Consider the following 16265-nt stretch of genomic DNA (forward strand, 5'->3'; position numbering starts at 1 on the left):
CCTATGGGGCTCTGCATTGACAGCGGAAAGCCTACTTGGGATTCTCTCTCTCTCTCTCTCTCTCTCTCTCTCTCTCTCTCTCTGCTCTCCCCTGCTTGTGTGTGCACACTATTTCTCTGTCTCTCTCAAAAACAAAAAAATAAAACATTAAAAAAAGTTAATAAGATCCATTTATGGAACCTTTCCAGTGACCAATAAGCCATTCAAAATATACTTCTTACTCTCACTAGTAATCAGTGAAGTGTAAATTGATATAAAGTATTAAAATATTTTAAAATATAAAATTAAAATCAGCTAGCAACTCAATAGGTTTTTCTTAATGATTAAAGTTATTGATGTGAAACAAGCATTCTTATGAACTGCTGGTGGTAGTGAAAATTGGTGCAACTTTGCTGAAAAACAGTTTGACAATTTACTTCTGGTAATATATTTGAGAAAATAATACACACATAAAGAGTATATTTATTAAAATATATTTATTAAAGCAGCATTTAAAATAGTAAAAATATGGAAGCAAAATTAAGATCTAATGTTAGCATATTGTTTTTTAAAAAATTGTTTAAATTTGGGTATGGCCGACACACAAGGATACATTAGTTCCTGGTGTACAAGGTAATGATTCCACAAGTTTTTGTTATGCCATGCTCACCCCTAGGCTAGGTCACCATAGAACACTATTACAGTATCATTGACTATATCCCTTATGCTGTGCCTTTTATTTCTGTGACTTCTTCATTTCGTAACTGTAAAACTGTGTCTCCCACTCCTCTTCACTCATTTTGCCCACCCTCACCCCTCTGCTCTGGCTACCATCAGTTTGTTCTCTGTGTTTATAGGTCTGATTCTGCTTTTTATTTGTTTGTTTATACTTCCTTATTATTTTACAGTCCATGTATGAGTGAAATCGTTTGGTATTTGTCTTACTCAGTCTGCCTTATTTCACTTAGCATGATACCTCTAGGTCCATCCATGTCTCAAATGGCACAATCTCCTCCTTTTTATGGCTGCATAATATTCCATTCCATATCTTCCTTCTCCATTTATCTATGGGTGGACATTTACGTTTCCTTCATATCTTGGCTATTATAAATAATGCTGCAGTAAACATAGGGGTGCATGTCTTTTTGAATTAGTGTTTTTGTTTTCTTTGGGTAAATACCCAGTAGTAGACATTTTGAATCCTACAGTGTTTGTATTTTCAGTTTTTTGAGGAACCTCCACACTGTTTTCTACAGTGACCATACCAGCTTACATTCCCACCAACACTATACAAGGGTTCCTTTTTCCCCACATCTTCACCAATGCTTGTTATTTCTTGCCTTTTTAATTTTAGCCATTCTGGCAGGTGTGAGGTGATATCTCATTGTGATTTTGATTTGTATTTCCCTGACAATGAGTGATATTAAGCATCTTTTCATGTGTCTGTTGGCCATCTGGGTGTCTTTTTTGGAAGCATGTCTATTCGTGTCTTCTGCCCATTGTTAAATCAGATTGTGGTTTTTTGGGGGTTTTTTTGGTGTTGATCAGCATTAGTGTATTGTTTAAATAAAGTAAGGTACAAACAGAAGACCATGGGGGAGGAGAAGGGAAAAAAATGGTTGGAGAGGGAGGGAGCCAAAACATAAGAGACTCCTAAAAACTGAGAACAAACTGAGGGTTTATGGGGGGTGGGAGGGAGGGGTCAATGGGTGATGGGTATTGAGGAGGCCACCTGTTGGGATGAGCACTGGGTGTTGTATGGAAACCAATTTGACAATAAATTTCGTAATACAAAAAAAAGGTAAGATACATCTATAAAAAAGACTATTATGTGGCTACCGCCTCAAGTTTTAAAAGAATAAATAACTGGAAAATGTTTATGATGGATTTAATTTAAAAGCAGATTACAAAAAAATGATCTCAGGCTTATAAAAATTATATGTATATGTGTATGTTATATGTGTTCAAAACACGTTGGAAGGAAATACCGGTGGTAGTGGTTTCACTGATGGAGGACAAGAATTAGGACTATGTGATTTTTGTTAATTTCTGTTTTTCCAAGTTTTCCACAGTGAGCATATGTTCCTTACAATCTAAGAAACATAACTTTAAAATCAGACATAAGTTTCAAGGAAGAATTGGATATGATTCACTTGCGTTCATGTTTTTGAGTTTAGAGTACTTTTTCAACACCTTATCATCAGTTTCCCATTGAAATAAATATAAGCCTTTGAAAACAAGTGGAGCTTGACTTTCTTTTTTTAAAACAACACATCAAGGCTATGCTTATGTTTTGCAAAGTAGAAAAAAAGGGGGGGGTTAGAAATTACATGCTTTGTTTTATAAGTATAGAGGCTCCCTAAGATGATCCTGTATTTTAAGGCTTTTATTAGATGTAGATCCTGTCTCTAGAGCAAAAGTAACTGCATATTAGTAAACTCTTTGCTCTCATTCTTTGAAATTCAAAGTGAAAAGACAAATATTGAATAATGCTCCTAGTAATTATTTTCTTTGACATTTGCCTAGCTGAAATGATATAAAATATTGCCTATGAGAGAAACAAATCCCTTTCAAGAAATTAAAGAACAGAGTATATGCTCCTGTTTGCATGACATGTGAAAGGTCAGAGAAAATGGAATAAATCAGAGGGAAATCCTTTCTTGCACCAAAGGATTAATATTCCAAAAGCAAGAACACAATAACCTTTTATAATTCCTTCACTTGATTTAAATTAAAAGAAGAAAACCTTAGAACATATGAAATGCTTGGAAAACACTCTGACAGAACCGCCAATGACCTTATTTTACTGTTTGTTATCCTGTCAGAGGAACTGACAGGCGTAACATTGTAGAAGAGATGGGAGGTGATACAGTTCAGGGCTGTGCAGATTTACATGAATATGGGAAAATGAGAGCCACTGGGTGAGCTAGTTAAGTATATAATGTTCCAGATTTTCCAAAAGAAAGCTAAGAAAGGCCTTAGCATAGTATTCAGATGGCTTCAAAGACGGGCTGCTTTTCATCCACATTACACCCGGCCTGATGTGTGGGTTTTCTCATACAGCTTTGATGTAGCAGCCCGCCTGTTTGGTTTCCTTTTCTTTGCTTATAATCCTAAATTCACTGCACTGCCCTGGGCAGGTTTATGGCATTTAATAACCAGAGACACAAGTATGCTTTCTTTGCCTTTAAAATTTCCCAAACATGCTACCAGTGCGTGTGGGGAAGCTGATCATTTCATTTCATTTTTTTTCTTGCTTTATCCCTAGCAAGAACGCAGCAATCACGTTTATCTATTTAATAGTACGCCTGCTGTGTGTAAGGAGTTAGATTGTAAGTCACTTGAAAATAAGAATTTTTGACCCTTTCAGCAAATGTGAGGTTTGTTTATATACTTTTCTTTTTTGATGGAAAAAGATTCGAGATTCTGGTGTTAGAATTAGGTGGCACGTATTTTATGTGTATCTAAGACTCCCCAGAGTGATAAGGGTTACTGTAGTTTTAGGGTGATTCATGTCATAAAGACTCTGATGCATAATGGCTCTACATAAGATAATTTTTGTATACAGACTGGTTTAAAGTTTTTTTAATGTTAATTTATGAGAGAGAGAGAGAGAGAGAGAGAGAGAGAGAGAGAGAGAAGGGGCAGAAAGAGGGGGAGACACAGAATCCAAAGCAGGCTCCATCCAGGCTCTGAGCTGTCACCACAGAGCCTAATGTGGGGCTCAAACCCACGAACTGTGAGATCATGACCTGAGCCAAAGTCGGACATTTAACTGACTGGGCCATCTGGGTGCCCCCAGACCAGTTTAAAAATAAGCAGACAGGAGTGGCTCAGTCAGTTGAGTGTCCTACTCTTGGTTTTGGCTCAGGTCATGATCTCAGTTTGTGAGTTTGAGCCCCATGTTGGGTGGCATGCTGATGGTGCAGAGCCTGCTTGGGATTCTCTCTCTCTCTGTCCCTCCCCTGCTTGTGCTCTCCTTGTTTCTCTCTCAAAATAAAAACAAAACAAAAACAGATGGGCCTTGAGGAGGGCACTTGTTGGGATGAGCACTGGGTGTTGTATGTAGCGATGAATCACGGGAATCTACCCCTGAAACCAAGAGCACGTGGTATACACTGTATGTTAGCCAATTTGACAATAAATTATATTAAAAGCAAACAAAAACAAAAACAAGCAAACAAAAATCATTTAGATCACCCAGTGGGAGAAAAGCATGTTAACCCAGTCTACCCTAGGCCGCCCGTTTCTTACCTCTTCACCACAAACCTTTTATCAATTTTTGTCCAAACTGCGGGCAGACAGTTACAGATGGTGGAGAGTAATGGAGTGAGTCAGAACTCCAGAATGTGAAACAACTCGTTAGTAAACAGCGTGAAGTCACAACAAGACAGTGACCGCAGTCAGGGCCAAAGTGAAGGCGGTGGCTCGGACGGCCCACCCAGCGGTGTCCTTGTGTTTCAGTGTGGGACAGCCGCGATGGAGTGTGTGAGGCAGTACATCAACGAAGTGCTGGACTTCATGGCGGACATGCACACTCTCACCAAACTGAAGGTAAGAGGGCTTACCTACACTGCTCACTTCTCAGGTGAGCAAGACAGAAGCAGTTTTAGGGACTTACGCAGACCAGACGGGACTTATTGTTACCTGGGGCGGCAGCTGTGGTGCTCTCTAACAGTCCCTGTCTTGGGAGCCTGGAGAACTGAGTTCAGCCTGCGCAAGAGGGAAAAGAGAAAGGAAAGGCTGTTTGCATGGCAGGAGTTCTGTGCATGGCTCTACTTTGGCCATTCATTCAGTTCTCCCCCTGCCCCCTGTTAAAGCGTCTCCATTCTACAGATGTAGAAACTGAGGCCTGGGTTAGTGCTGTGATTTGTGCTCAAGGTGGCGCTACCAATAAGCAGTGGAGTCAGGGTTGGCCTAAGACTGTAGCGGCACCAGATCACTCTCTTTTCACTATGCCATGTGGTGTCATTTAACTACCTTTGAGCCTCAGTTCCCTCATTTGTGACACAAGCCTAATATCTAACTTTACTGACTGTTAGGAGGTTTGATGTGGCACAGTGCGTGCAAAGAGACTTTTGTAAACTGGAACACATTATGCAAACATAAGCCTTTCATGGTTATCTGCATCAAAGCTCTCTTCTTCAAGAAAATGATTAAAGACAAGGGATGGGACAAACTCTGATTTGCATGTGGACAAGATCCCAGCAAAGTTGTCGAGCTTATTGACTGAGTGCCTCACAGGGTGGGATGAATCACTGATGTAAGTCAACTTCCTTGCCGTGAGTTGACTAGGGAGCTAAAAGATTGATATAGTCTTGAGAGATTTGGGGAAGGCCCTGGACAGAGGGCAGAAGGGAATCCAAACATGGTCCAAGGAACAGCCAGATGGCAACCTGGCACTAAATGATCCTTTTGGTTAAACAGGATCTAGTCGTCCCAGAAGCTCATCAGCTACAAATGAGGTTCCTCCATCGCCCAACTCAGTTTCTAGACTCTGCTCCAATGATCCAGGTGCTTCTTGGGATAGGGATGGATTTGCAAATGCTAGGTGGAAAGTAGAATCGGAATTTAAACTGGTGACTTCTCACAGTATCTGAACCCACTCATTCCTAAGTAAGCCCCCCTGGTACTTGACCACGTGCTGGTTACCGAGTCCCGAATCTGGTGGCCCACACTCAGATGGCTTTGGCATCAAGTGTCAAGAAGAGGAGATCTTGTTACCTAAACACTTGAGCTAGCTTTATAACCACTTTCAAAATACAGAGAAAAACAGTAAGAAGGATCCATGATGATCAAAAGGTTGGGGACTAGAGATATAATCCAACCCTCCAATTTAGGAGACAGATTAGAAAGGCCAAGTGGCAAGTGGCCTAAACTGGGGCCGAAGCCTAGGTCTCAGTTTCCATTTCAGTGCTCTTTCCACTAAGCCACACCAAGAGAAGGAACTTTTCTACATTAATTCAACAGATATGTACCAAGCACCCATAATGTGCCTGGTGTTGTTCTAGGCATGTAGGGATGCAATAATGAGCAAAAGGACACAGTAGCCATGCTCATTTAATTTATAGTCTGGTAGTGAGGTGCCAATTTTAATGAAAATCTCATATAACATAGTGTAAAATTGTGACTTTCATGATTGCTCTGAAGAAGGGGTACACAGTGGTATAGGAGCTTCTAATAGGATGATATGGCCTAGCCAGGGAGGTCAGGGAAGACTTCCTGGAGGACGTGACACTTGAGCTAAAACGTGCACAATGAATAGCAGTCAATTAAGTGAAGAGAGGCAGGAACAGTGTTTCGGGCAGAGAGACCAGCACAAGCAAAGGCTGGTCATGGGAGGGAGCCAGTGTAGAGGGGATGATGGGGTAGGATGCAGAGGTCTGCAGTCACTAGATCATTCCAGGCTTTTTAGGCCATGCTAAGGAATTTCCCCTCTCCCCCTTTATCCTAAGAAAAATGGGAAACCATTGAAGAAGTTTAAATGGGTTGTATGCTTGGGAGTGGTGATAGAAGGTGAGGGAATGACAACCTGATCTTTTTAAAGAGCAACCAGGAGTTTTCCAGGTACTCTGCCAAAGCCATGAAATACCATTTGTTTTTGCAGAGCCACATGAAGACATGTTCCCAGCCTCTGCATGAAGATACTTTTGGTGGACACCTCAAAGTTGGGCTGGCTCAGATTACAGCCATGGAAATCTCACGGGGCAACCACAGAGATAACAAGGCTGTGATTCGCTACCTGCCTTGGCTCTATCATCCCCCTTCTGCAATGCAACAAGGGTAAGGCCCTTATTATTTTAGCAGTGGGGGTCGGTGAGTCAGGGAACCACCCCGGGTTTTCCGGGACTCCGAGCAAATGAATGCCTTGAAGATTTATGGGAGTGCAGTGTGATGGTGGGGAAGGTAGGAGGTGAGCCGCATCTCCATACCTGCTGACCTAGCAGCATTTTTGAACACGAGCACTTCCATGCTATGCTGACAGTAACAGGAACTTGCCCTCCTACGAAAACCTCAGCCATATCCTGATGGATGACGAAAACCTGGAGCTTCGAAGTGCGATTTTAACTCTTAATTTCAACTCGTTAAATAAATCAATAGGTATTTATTGAGCACTTACATAGCTTCTGCCTTCAAGGAGCATGTTAGATTGTGGCTTGAACAAAATCCATAGCAAAGATGAAGTAGAGCGCGAGGAGGCGGAGAAAGGAGAGGGGCCCATGGGCTGCTTTCTGTGAGCACTCCATTTTGCACGGTCGGCTCCCTGGCTAGAGGAAAGGCTTGGAGCTGGGGCGAGGCGGGCAGGAGGGCAGGAGAGCAGCAGGAGACAATGACTGCAGGGCAGGAAAATGGGTGGCGTGTGTTACATCCCCGCCTCTATTCCTTCCCCTCTAGTGGGGATGTGAGACCTTCTAAGAAAAAAGGAAAGAGTTTAGAAAAAGCAGCTAGTCAGAAGGGCAGCAAGGTTGGTAGAAGAATGATTTTTAATCCCGTGTTGTCACCAGAAGCTGCTCGTTGCTCAAGCAGCTACGGTCCGGGATTAGAGAGGGCGAGCAGAAAAACAGATACATTTTGTTGGCACTGTCACCTGGGTGTTTTATTGTAGGTAATCGCCTATAAAACCACACTTTTAATGCCATCAATAAGCCGTTGGTGAGCGCCCAACAAAACGGAAACCATAAAAATCGCCGTTAACACTTCCTTCTACTTGATAGGCCGAAAGAATTCATCGAGTGTATCTCCCGCATCCGTCTGCTGTCCTGGCTGCTCCTGGGCTCCCTCACTCATAACGCGGTGTGTCCAAATGCCTCCTCTCCGTGCCTGCCCATACCTCTGGATGCCGGCTCTCATATTGCAGACCATCTCATTGTCATCCTGATTGGATTTCCAGAGCAATCAAAGGTAAGCGATTTCTGCAACCTTAAGACCATAGGCATCGAAATTGCTAATGGAAACGTTATCAGCCTATTATGTTTCTTCTGAGAAGAAAATGCATCTTATCACTTGCCCTCCTGTGGATGTTAGGAAAGCGACTTTGTGCTAATGCCTTATTTAAAGTTGTTTAAATTCCCGCACTATCTTTTCTTCCCCCTTAAATTGTCTTTGTTTACTTTTATAAATTATGGAGGCAGGCAAGAGTTAGCTTCCTAGGCATTTCTGTCTCAAAATAATGAAGAGAAATAAAAGGCTAGAAATATAATAAAAATCCCATGATCAGTTTTTGGAACCGAATATGAATTGGAGGAAAATTTATGCTCTGATTTGTCATGCGCTATCTTTTCAACTCCCATCTCTAGAGATAGATCTATAAAGATACAAAATGAAAATAAGAAGGCCAGTTGGGAACTCACTAAAGCACACGCTGGAATCACCGACACAGAGGAACTTAGTAAATTGTAGAGACAGATGATGTGCTTAAGGGAATAAAGTAAACCCAAGGCAGGCATCAGTCATGAGCCAGTGTAAGCAAACCAGACACACTGGTACTAATCAGCTAAGAGAAGCCAAGGGCCCTTCACAAGCTTAGGCAAGTTCCGGGAAGTCACGGTGGGTTTGGGAGCAGCTGGGATGTGGGCCAGGGAAAGCTGACTCTGTGATAAAGTAGAGCACCGTCCAAACAGCCTGAATGATATTTGCAAAAGGGGCCAGGCAGTCAGCTCCTAGTATTTCAAGCCAGAGCTGTGTTTGATTCCTAACGATGGTACTTGGTCATTTGTACAAGGTACCTTGTCAAGGTACCTTGACCTTGTGACCTCTCTGAGCTCCAGCTCTTCATCTGTAAAAGAGACGAGGGGATGGTTTGAGAATTATGGAAGCGGTCTTTGGAAAGTCTTTAGCACGGTGTCTGGGACATTGTAGGTGCATGCTCAGTCCGTGCTCACCACTAGTGCTTGCTGCTGCCATTTCTACTACTGGTAATAGTATAATTAGTAATACATTGCTGGGCAATGTGTTCAGACATGCCACCTGATTCCTCCTAACGCCAGCTCTTTGAGGAGGGTACTATCATCCCCATGTTACAGGCGAGGAAACACCTCAAGATGGTAGAGTGATTATTCTCCCTGATCTAGTTTAGGCATGAGAACGTCATTGTCATTAACAGGCAAGGCGGTGGGTAGCGTTCTGCAAGCTAAGGTGCCTTCTCTTTGGAAAGATGCTTTGTTCTCTCAGCACACTCCCACTGACAGAGCGAAAAGCAGATTGTCTTAAGGTGGTGAATCACGAATCCGTAACTCATAGAGAACTCCTTCAGCCTCCGATCTCTGGAAGTAGATGTGCTTTGGCCGTGCTCCTCAGAAGGCCGAGACCGTGTGGGATGGGCCCTGTGGAGCACCGTAGCCCACTGAAATGTAACGGCTCCTGTCTCCTCCTTTTCAGACCTCCGTGCTGCATATGTGTTCTCTCTTCCACGCATTTATCTTTGCTCAGCTCTGGACCGTATATTGCGAACAAAGTGCCGTAGCTACAAATGTCCAAAGTCAGAATGAATTCAGCTTCACGGCGATCCTGACCGCACTGGAGTTTTGGAGCAGGGTGACACCCAGCATCCTTCAGCTGATGGCTCACAACAAAGTGGTGAGTCCACGAATAAATTTCCCATCGTGGATAAAAGGTGTAACCTACACCCAGCCCTCACATTGTCTGTTCTTTAAGGGTCTCAGTTGTAATATTATATCAGTGGGTTTTTACATTATAAGCTGGATGTTCTGCTTGTATAATAAGTTTGATGAGAAACAGAGCAAGCAAATAAATTTAGTAGAAACTTTTGTTTGCTCTGCTTAGTGCCAAAAATTTATTTTATATGAAATCTACCTTTAAGGGTTGTTTTGTGCTATAAAGTCAAAAGGAGATTCATATTATTTTTGGATTCCAAGGCAATTTGGAAAAACCCTAGCCAGTTGGGTCATCCTCTGGTGGTATTTAAGAGCAGACCAACCACACATGTTCATTCTACCCAGGGCTCAAACCCTGAAAAGGGCCTCACCCTTCTGAGTTGCCCTAGGAGGACCTGAGCTCCCCCAGTCTTCAAATCCAGTTCAGTTTTAGCTCAGATGGCTCACCAAGAGAGGGGCTGCTCTAACCCTCACTGGAAAATATCTGAGGTATTGTTAGCATGAGCCCACTTCATCGAACAAGCTTGGATTAGTCCTGTGAAGTCAGGCTCGGAGGGTGTATGGAAGGAATTTACAAGGAAGTCCTTTGCTACTTTGAAGGAGGATCCTCAGTGGAGAAAGCAACAGTTAGTATCTTGGTTATGGGGGGCTTTATCAGGCTAATTCTCCTCTGTGAGGGGCAGGGGATCTGGAAGAACATCATAACGATGATCCCAGTGTGCCCAGAAACCCAACAATGCACCGTCCACAAAAGGCATAACGGAAATGACTTTTGATTGATTGATACTACTCTAAGAAACAGTTTCTTTCAGCTCTAATTGGAAAGGGGATTATATATTTCCTTTAGTGAAGCACTTTCTTTTCTTTAGAGAAGCAGATGTTATGAGGCAATTCTGTATGGAGAGAGGTATTTTAGTTCAATTTAGAGGAAATTTATGTGGCAATTTTAGGGTGCACAAACAGTTCTGAGAAACATTTATTGGATCATAGAGTCTGAGACTGAAGAAGAACTTGGAGATCAAGCATTCTGTTACTTTACAGGCAATGAAACTGGGACCTTAAATAGAGATTCGGTTTCCTTCTGTTGATACTAGTTTTTTGACACCATTAATATCTTTGCTCCAAATCTCTTTGACATATAAATGTTAGAAATGAATGTTACAAATGAGTTTTGTACAAATAATGCTACTAACAGATTTGAGTTAACTTTTTTCTGAAAAATGTGTTAAACTATGTATGCTAGTCTGGTAAAATTCCCTTGTAGTGTTTAAAATCCAGCCTTAGGAATTTCTGATCAGGGACTTTTGAACTGTCATCAGCGTGGCTACCTTGTTCCCTAGAGAACAAAGCCACAAAGACAGGTGTGTAATAAATTAAACAGCTGCTCCAGGTGAAGAAACTGTGGAAAAAGGGTCAAGATGAAGAAAAGGACATAAGCCCAAGTTCTGTAGTTGGAAGGAGGGAAGCAGAAGGCATTTATCCTCTGGTATGAATCACAATTCAGTGCAGATTAGCAAGATCAATACCCCATTGCACTGGCAGCCCCGAGTTAGATAAGGAAGGCATGCCAAATGAAAAACCTCTGGAGCTTTTTAAAGTCACTTTCTAGTTGAAGTTTTAGAGGTGAATAAGCACTACTGCTTGTGGTCCCCTCTGGTCATTGTGCCAAAAGCCTCGCGGGCACATGGCATGGATCCTCTGTGGCTGCAGACTAGCTTTCGAGGTTTCTGCACTACTGGGAGTGGAACTGATTTTCATGCTTGTTGTTTCAGATGGTGGAAATGGTGTGCCTCCACGTGATTAGTTTAATGGAGGCATTGCAAGAGTGCAATTCAACAATTTTTGTCAAGGTAGGAAAATCTTACGATTTTTATGAGACTGATTCTTGCTGCTGAAAACAAATGTGGATTTACTTTGAATGTGACTTTGAAGAGGAAAAGAAACTGATTTAGTTTTGACAGAGTTGGGGGCTGGAGGACTCAGGCTCATGGGACAACCCTTCACCAAATGGTTATCATCTTATTTTTGCTCTCGTTCTACCATTGTAACCAAGTCTACCTGGGTTAAATATGTTGGCCCAATATTGCATGTGAACACAAGTCATTAAAATATTACTGGGGAACGTCGATCTGAAAATGATCTGATGGTCATAGAAATTGGTTGGTGATGCCTCACCTTACAAGATAGCCAGAAAACCAAGGCAAATGGTCTTTAATTGTTTGACTTGGTAGCTAGCACTTTTCTCTAAGATAAATTAAGTTCCTTTCTAATATTACTATCTTAAATCACTGTTTAGTCTATGGGTGTAATTTAAGTATTTGTTATCTGTCCAAGGACCTCAGAAGCATACTAGTATGATAAAAAATGAGAGTAAAGGAGAACTGGGTTTCTCACTCCCTGCTTTTTATTTGTCCTTCCTCTACCTGCAGCACTCCCTGTTTACCTGCCATGTCTGGATTCCAGTGTCTCAGCCATCGCCCCCACCCCCACCACACAAAGTGGGTCAGTTTGGGACCTTATAACTTGCAATTTCACTCCTTGGTTGTCTCTATTCTTCAGTTATGGTCACTTGTCAAGTTAACTCACACAGTGCTGGAGAAAAGCAACCCATTTTCAGGGAAAACTTAACTGTTGTCCAAACACTGCAAGGTAGCTGGTTCAAATGGGGTAGAGAGAGCTTCCCTAGTTTGATAGTCAACAGCAAAAGTCAACACCATGAGAGAAACGATCTGACTGACACTCAGATGATCATACCTGATTTTCTTTTTTACAAAAGCTTCATTGAAGTATAATTTATATAAACTCTACATATTTAAAATGCACAATTTGGTAAGTCTTCACATAGATGATATCCATGAAAACACCACCATAATCAAGTTAATGAACATGTCCCTCATACCCCTAAAGGTTTCCCGTATTCTTTCTAGTTGCTCTTTTCCACCACTCCTGTATCCTACATCCCTGTCCCCAGGCAGCTACTGGTCTGTTTTCTTTCTTTTTTTTTTTTTTATCTTTATTCATTTTTGAGAGAGAGAGACAGTGTGTGAGCAGGGGAAGAGCAGAGAGAGAGGGAGACACAGAATCTGAAGCAGGCTGAGAGCTCAGAGCCTGATGTGGGGCTCAAACTCACCAACTGTGAGATCATGACCTGAGCTGAAGTTGGACACCCAACCGACTGAGCCACCCAGGCACCCCAACTACTGGTCTGTTTTCCCTCACCATAGGCTACCTATCATTTTCTAGAATTTTATATAAATGGATTTATACAATAGTTAGACTTTTTTCCTGCCTTCTCTCATTCAGAGTAACATTGAGATTAATCCATTTTGTTGCATGTATCAGTAGATCATTTCTTTTTCTTTCTGAGTAGTATTCCATTGTATGGATATATCACCTTTTTAAAATACTTTTTTAAGTTTATTTATTTATTTTGAGAGAGACGGGGAGAGTGTGAGCAAGGGAGGGTCAGAGAGAGAGAGGGAGAGAGTCCCAAGCAGGCTCTGCAGGGACTCGAACTCATGAAACTGTGAGATCATGACCTGAGCCAAAATCAAGAGTCAGACGCTTAACTGACTGAGCCACCCAGGCGCCCCATGGATATATCACCTTTTGTTTTTCCATTCATCAGTTCACGGACATCTGGGCTGTTTTCAGTTTGGGGCTATTACAAATAAAGCTGCTATGAATATTCATGTACAAGTCTTTGTGTAAAGATATGCTGTCATGTACATTGAATAAATACCTAGGAGCAGAATGGCTAAGCCATATGATATGTGTATAATTTTTCAAGAAATTGACAAACAGGTTTCCAAGTGATTGTGCCCTGTTACATTCACACCAGCAGTGTATGAGCATTTCAGTTCCTGCACATCTTTGTCAATACTTAGTATAGTCCATCTTTCACTTTAGACACCCTAAGAATTGTGTATTGGTATCTCATCATGGTTTTAAATTGCATTTCCCTATTGACAGATGACGTTAAACAGCTTTTCATGTGCTTATCTGCCATCCATATGTCTGCTTGGTGAAGTATCTGTTAAAATTATTTGTGCATTTAATATTGGGTTGGATTTTTTGTTGTTGTTATAATTGAGTTTTAAGGCAAAGTCCTTTATCTGATAGGTGATTTGCAAAGATTTTCCCTGCAGTTGTCTTTTCATTATCTTAAGAGTGTCCTGTGAAGAGCAGAAGGTCTTAATTTTGAAGAACTAACATTTATCAAATGTTTCTTTTATGGATCATGCCTTAATGTGTTTTTACAAACCTTTGCCTAACCCAAGGAGAACTGAGATGTTAAACAATATTGAGTCTTCCAATTCACGAACACAGTATATCTTTCTATTTTTTTAGTTTTTAAAAATTTTTTCAACATTTATTCATTTTTGAGAGACAGAGAGAGACAGAGCATGAGTGGGGAAGAGGCAGAGGGAGGGAGACACAGAATCCGAAGCAGGCTCCAGGCTCCAAGCTGTCAGCACAGAGCCCGAAGCGGGGCTCGAACCCACAAACTGTGAGATCATGACCTGAGCCAAGGTCGGATGCTCAACCGACTGAGCCACCCAGGCGCCCCTATCTTACTATTTTTTAAAAAAATACTTTTTCCAGCAATATTTTGTAGGTTTCCATATACAAGATTAGCATATTTTGTCAAATTTATCGCTACATTATCATAATCCTAGGGTATTATAAATGTTTTGGGTTTTTATATTTAAATTTCTGATTGTTCATTGCTAGTATCTAGAAATATAACTGATTTTGTATTGACCTTATAACCTATAAGCTGTTAAACTCATTTATTAGTGCTAGTAGCTTTTTTGTGGATCTCATCAGCTTTTCTGTACAGACAATTATGTCATGTGCAAATAAAGGCAGTTTTATTTCTTCCTTTCCAGTCTTTCTACCTTCTATTTCTTTGCCTTGTCACATTGCTCTGGCTAGATCCTCTAGTACAAGTCGAATAGACGTTATGAGAGTGAAAAACCTTGCTTTCCTAGTAGGAAAGCATCTGTATTTCCTCATTAAATATAAATGTTAGCTGTCAGTTTTTCGTAGATACCCTTTGTCAAGTTGAGTAAGGTTCTCTTCTATTCCTGGTTTGCTAAGGAATTTTGTCAGAAATAAATGCAGGACTTTCCAATACTTCTTCTACATTTATTGAGATGGTCATTTGAGTATTCTTTTTTATGGATTGATTTTTGAATGTTAAACAAATCTTGTATTTCTGGGACAAGCCATATGTGGTTGTGATGTGTATTATCCTTTTTATATCTTGCTGAATTCTATTTGCTAACATTTTAAAATAATTTTTGCATTGATGTTCATGAGGGATGTTGGATTGTAATTTTCTTTTCTGGTAATAACTATTTTTGGTTTTGGTATCAGGGTAATGATGGCCTTATATAATGATTTGGGTAGTATTCTTTCCTCTTCTGTTTTTTTTTTTTCTTTAATAATTTATTGTCAAGCTAGCTAACATACAGTGTAGTCTTGGCTTCAGGAGTAGATTCCCGTAATTCATTACTAACATACAACACCCGGTACTTATCCCAATAAGTGCCTTCCTCAATGCCCATCACCCATTTTCCCACTCCCCCACCCCGCAACCTCCACCACCGCCATTAACCCTAAGTTTGTTCGCTGTATTTAAGAGTCTCTTCTGGTTTGCCTCCCTCTCTATTTGTAGCTTATTTTTCCTTTTCTTCCCCGATGGTCTTCTGTTAAGTTTCTCAAATTCCACATGTGAAGGAAAACATGTGATATCTGTCTTTCTCTGACTGACTTACTTAACTTAGCATAATACCCTCAACTTCCATCCACATTGTTGCAAATGTCAAGCTTTCATTCTTTTTCATCACCGAGTAGTATTCCATTGTGTATATATACCACACCTCCTTTATCCATTCATCAGTTGATGGACATTTGGGCTCTTTCCATACTTTGGCTATTGTTGATAGCACTGCTATAAAGATTGGGGCACATGTCCGCTATGAATCAGCACTCCTATATCTTTGGATAGATTCCTAGTAGTGCTATTGCTGGGTCATAGGGTAATTCTATTTTTAATTTTTTGAGGAACCTCTACACTGTTTTCCAGAATGGCTGCACCAGTTTGCACTCCCACCAACAGTGCAAAAGAGTTACCCTTTCTCCATAGCCTCGCCAACATCTGTTGTTTCCTAGGTTGTTAATTTTAGCCACTCTGACAGGTGTGAGGTGGTATCTCATTGTGGTTTTGATTTGTATTTCCCTGATGATGAGTAGTGTTGAGCATCTTTTCATGTGTCTGTTTGCCATCTGGATGTCTTCTTTGGAAAAGTGTCTATTCATGTCTTCTACCCATTTCTTCACTGGATTATTTGTTTTTTTAGGTGTTGAGTTTGGTAAAATTTTTATAGATTTTTGATACTAATCCTTTATCCAATGTGTCATTTGCACATATCTTTCCCCATTCTGTCAGTTGCCTTTTAATTTTGTTGACTGTTTCCTTTGCTGTGCAGAGCTTTTTATCTTGATGAGGTCCCAATAGTTCAATTTTGCTTTTATTTCCCTTGCCTTTGGAGACATGTCAAATAAGAAGTTGCTATGGCTGAGGTCAAAGAGGTTGTTGCCTGTTTTCTCTTCTAGGATTTTGATGGTTTCCTGTCTCACATTTAGGTATTTCATCCATTTTGA

General features: G+C 41.0%; 1 protein-coding gene across 20 annotated transcripts in view; it reads left to right on the forward strand.

Annotated features, from left to right (window-relative positions):
- Window positions 1-16265, forward strand: part of UNC79 (unc-79 homolog, NALCN channel complex subunit) — a 315670-nt gene that overhangs the window by 283068 nt on the left and 16337 nt on the right. For all 20 annotated transcript variants that reach the window (XM_053224882.1, XM_053224883.1, XM_053224884.1 and 17 more), the window contains 5 exons: window positions 4444-4533; window positions 6587-6762; window positions 7695-7881; window positions 9358-9555; window positions 11366-11443. In XM_053224882.1, the coding sequence (XP_053080857.1) occupies window positions 4444-4533; window positions 6587-6762; window positions 7695-7881; window positions 9358-9555; window positions 11366-11443 (729 nt within the window). The remainder of the gene's footprint in view (window positions 1-4443; window positions 4534-6586; window positions 6763-7694; window positions 7882-9357; window positions 9556-11365; window positions 11444-16265) is intronic.

The sequence above is a fragment of the Acinonyx jubatus genome, chromosome B3 (genome assembly GCF_027475565.1).
Source record: "Acinonyx jubatus isolate Ajub_Pintada_27869175 chromosome B3, VMU_Ajub_asm_v1.0, whole genome shotgun sequence".
NCBI lineage: Eukaryota > Metazoa > Chordata > Mammalia > Carnivora > Felidae > Acinonyx > Acinonyx jubatus.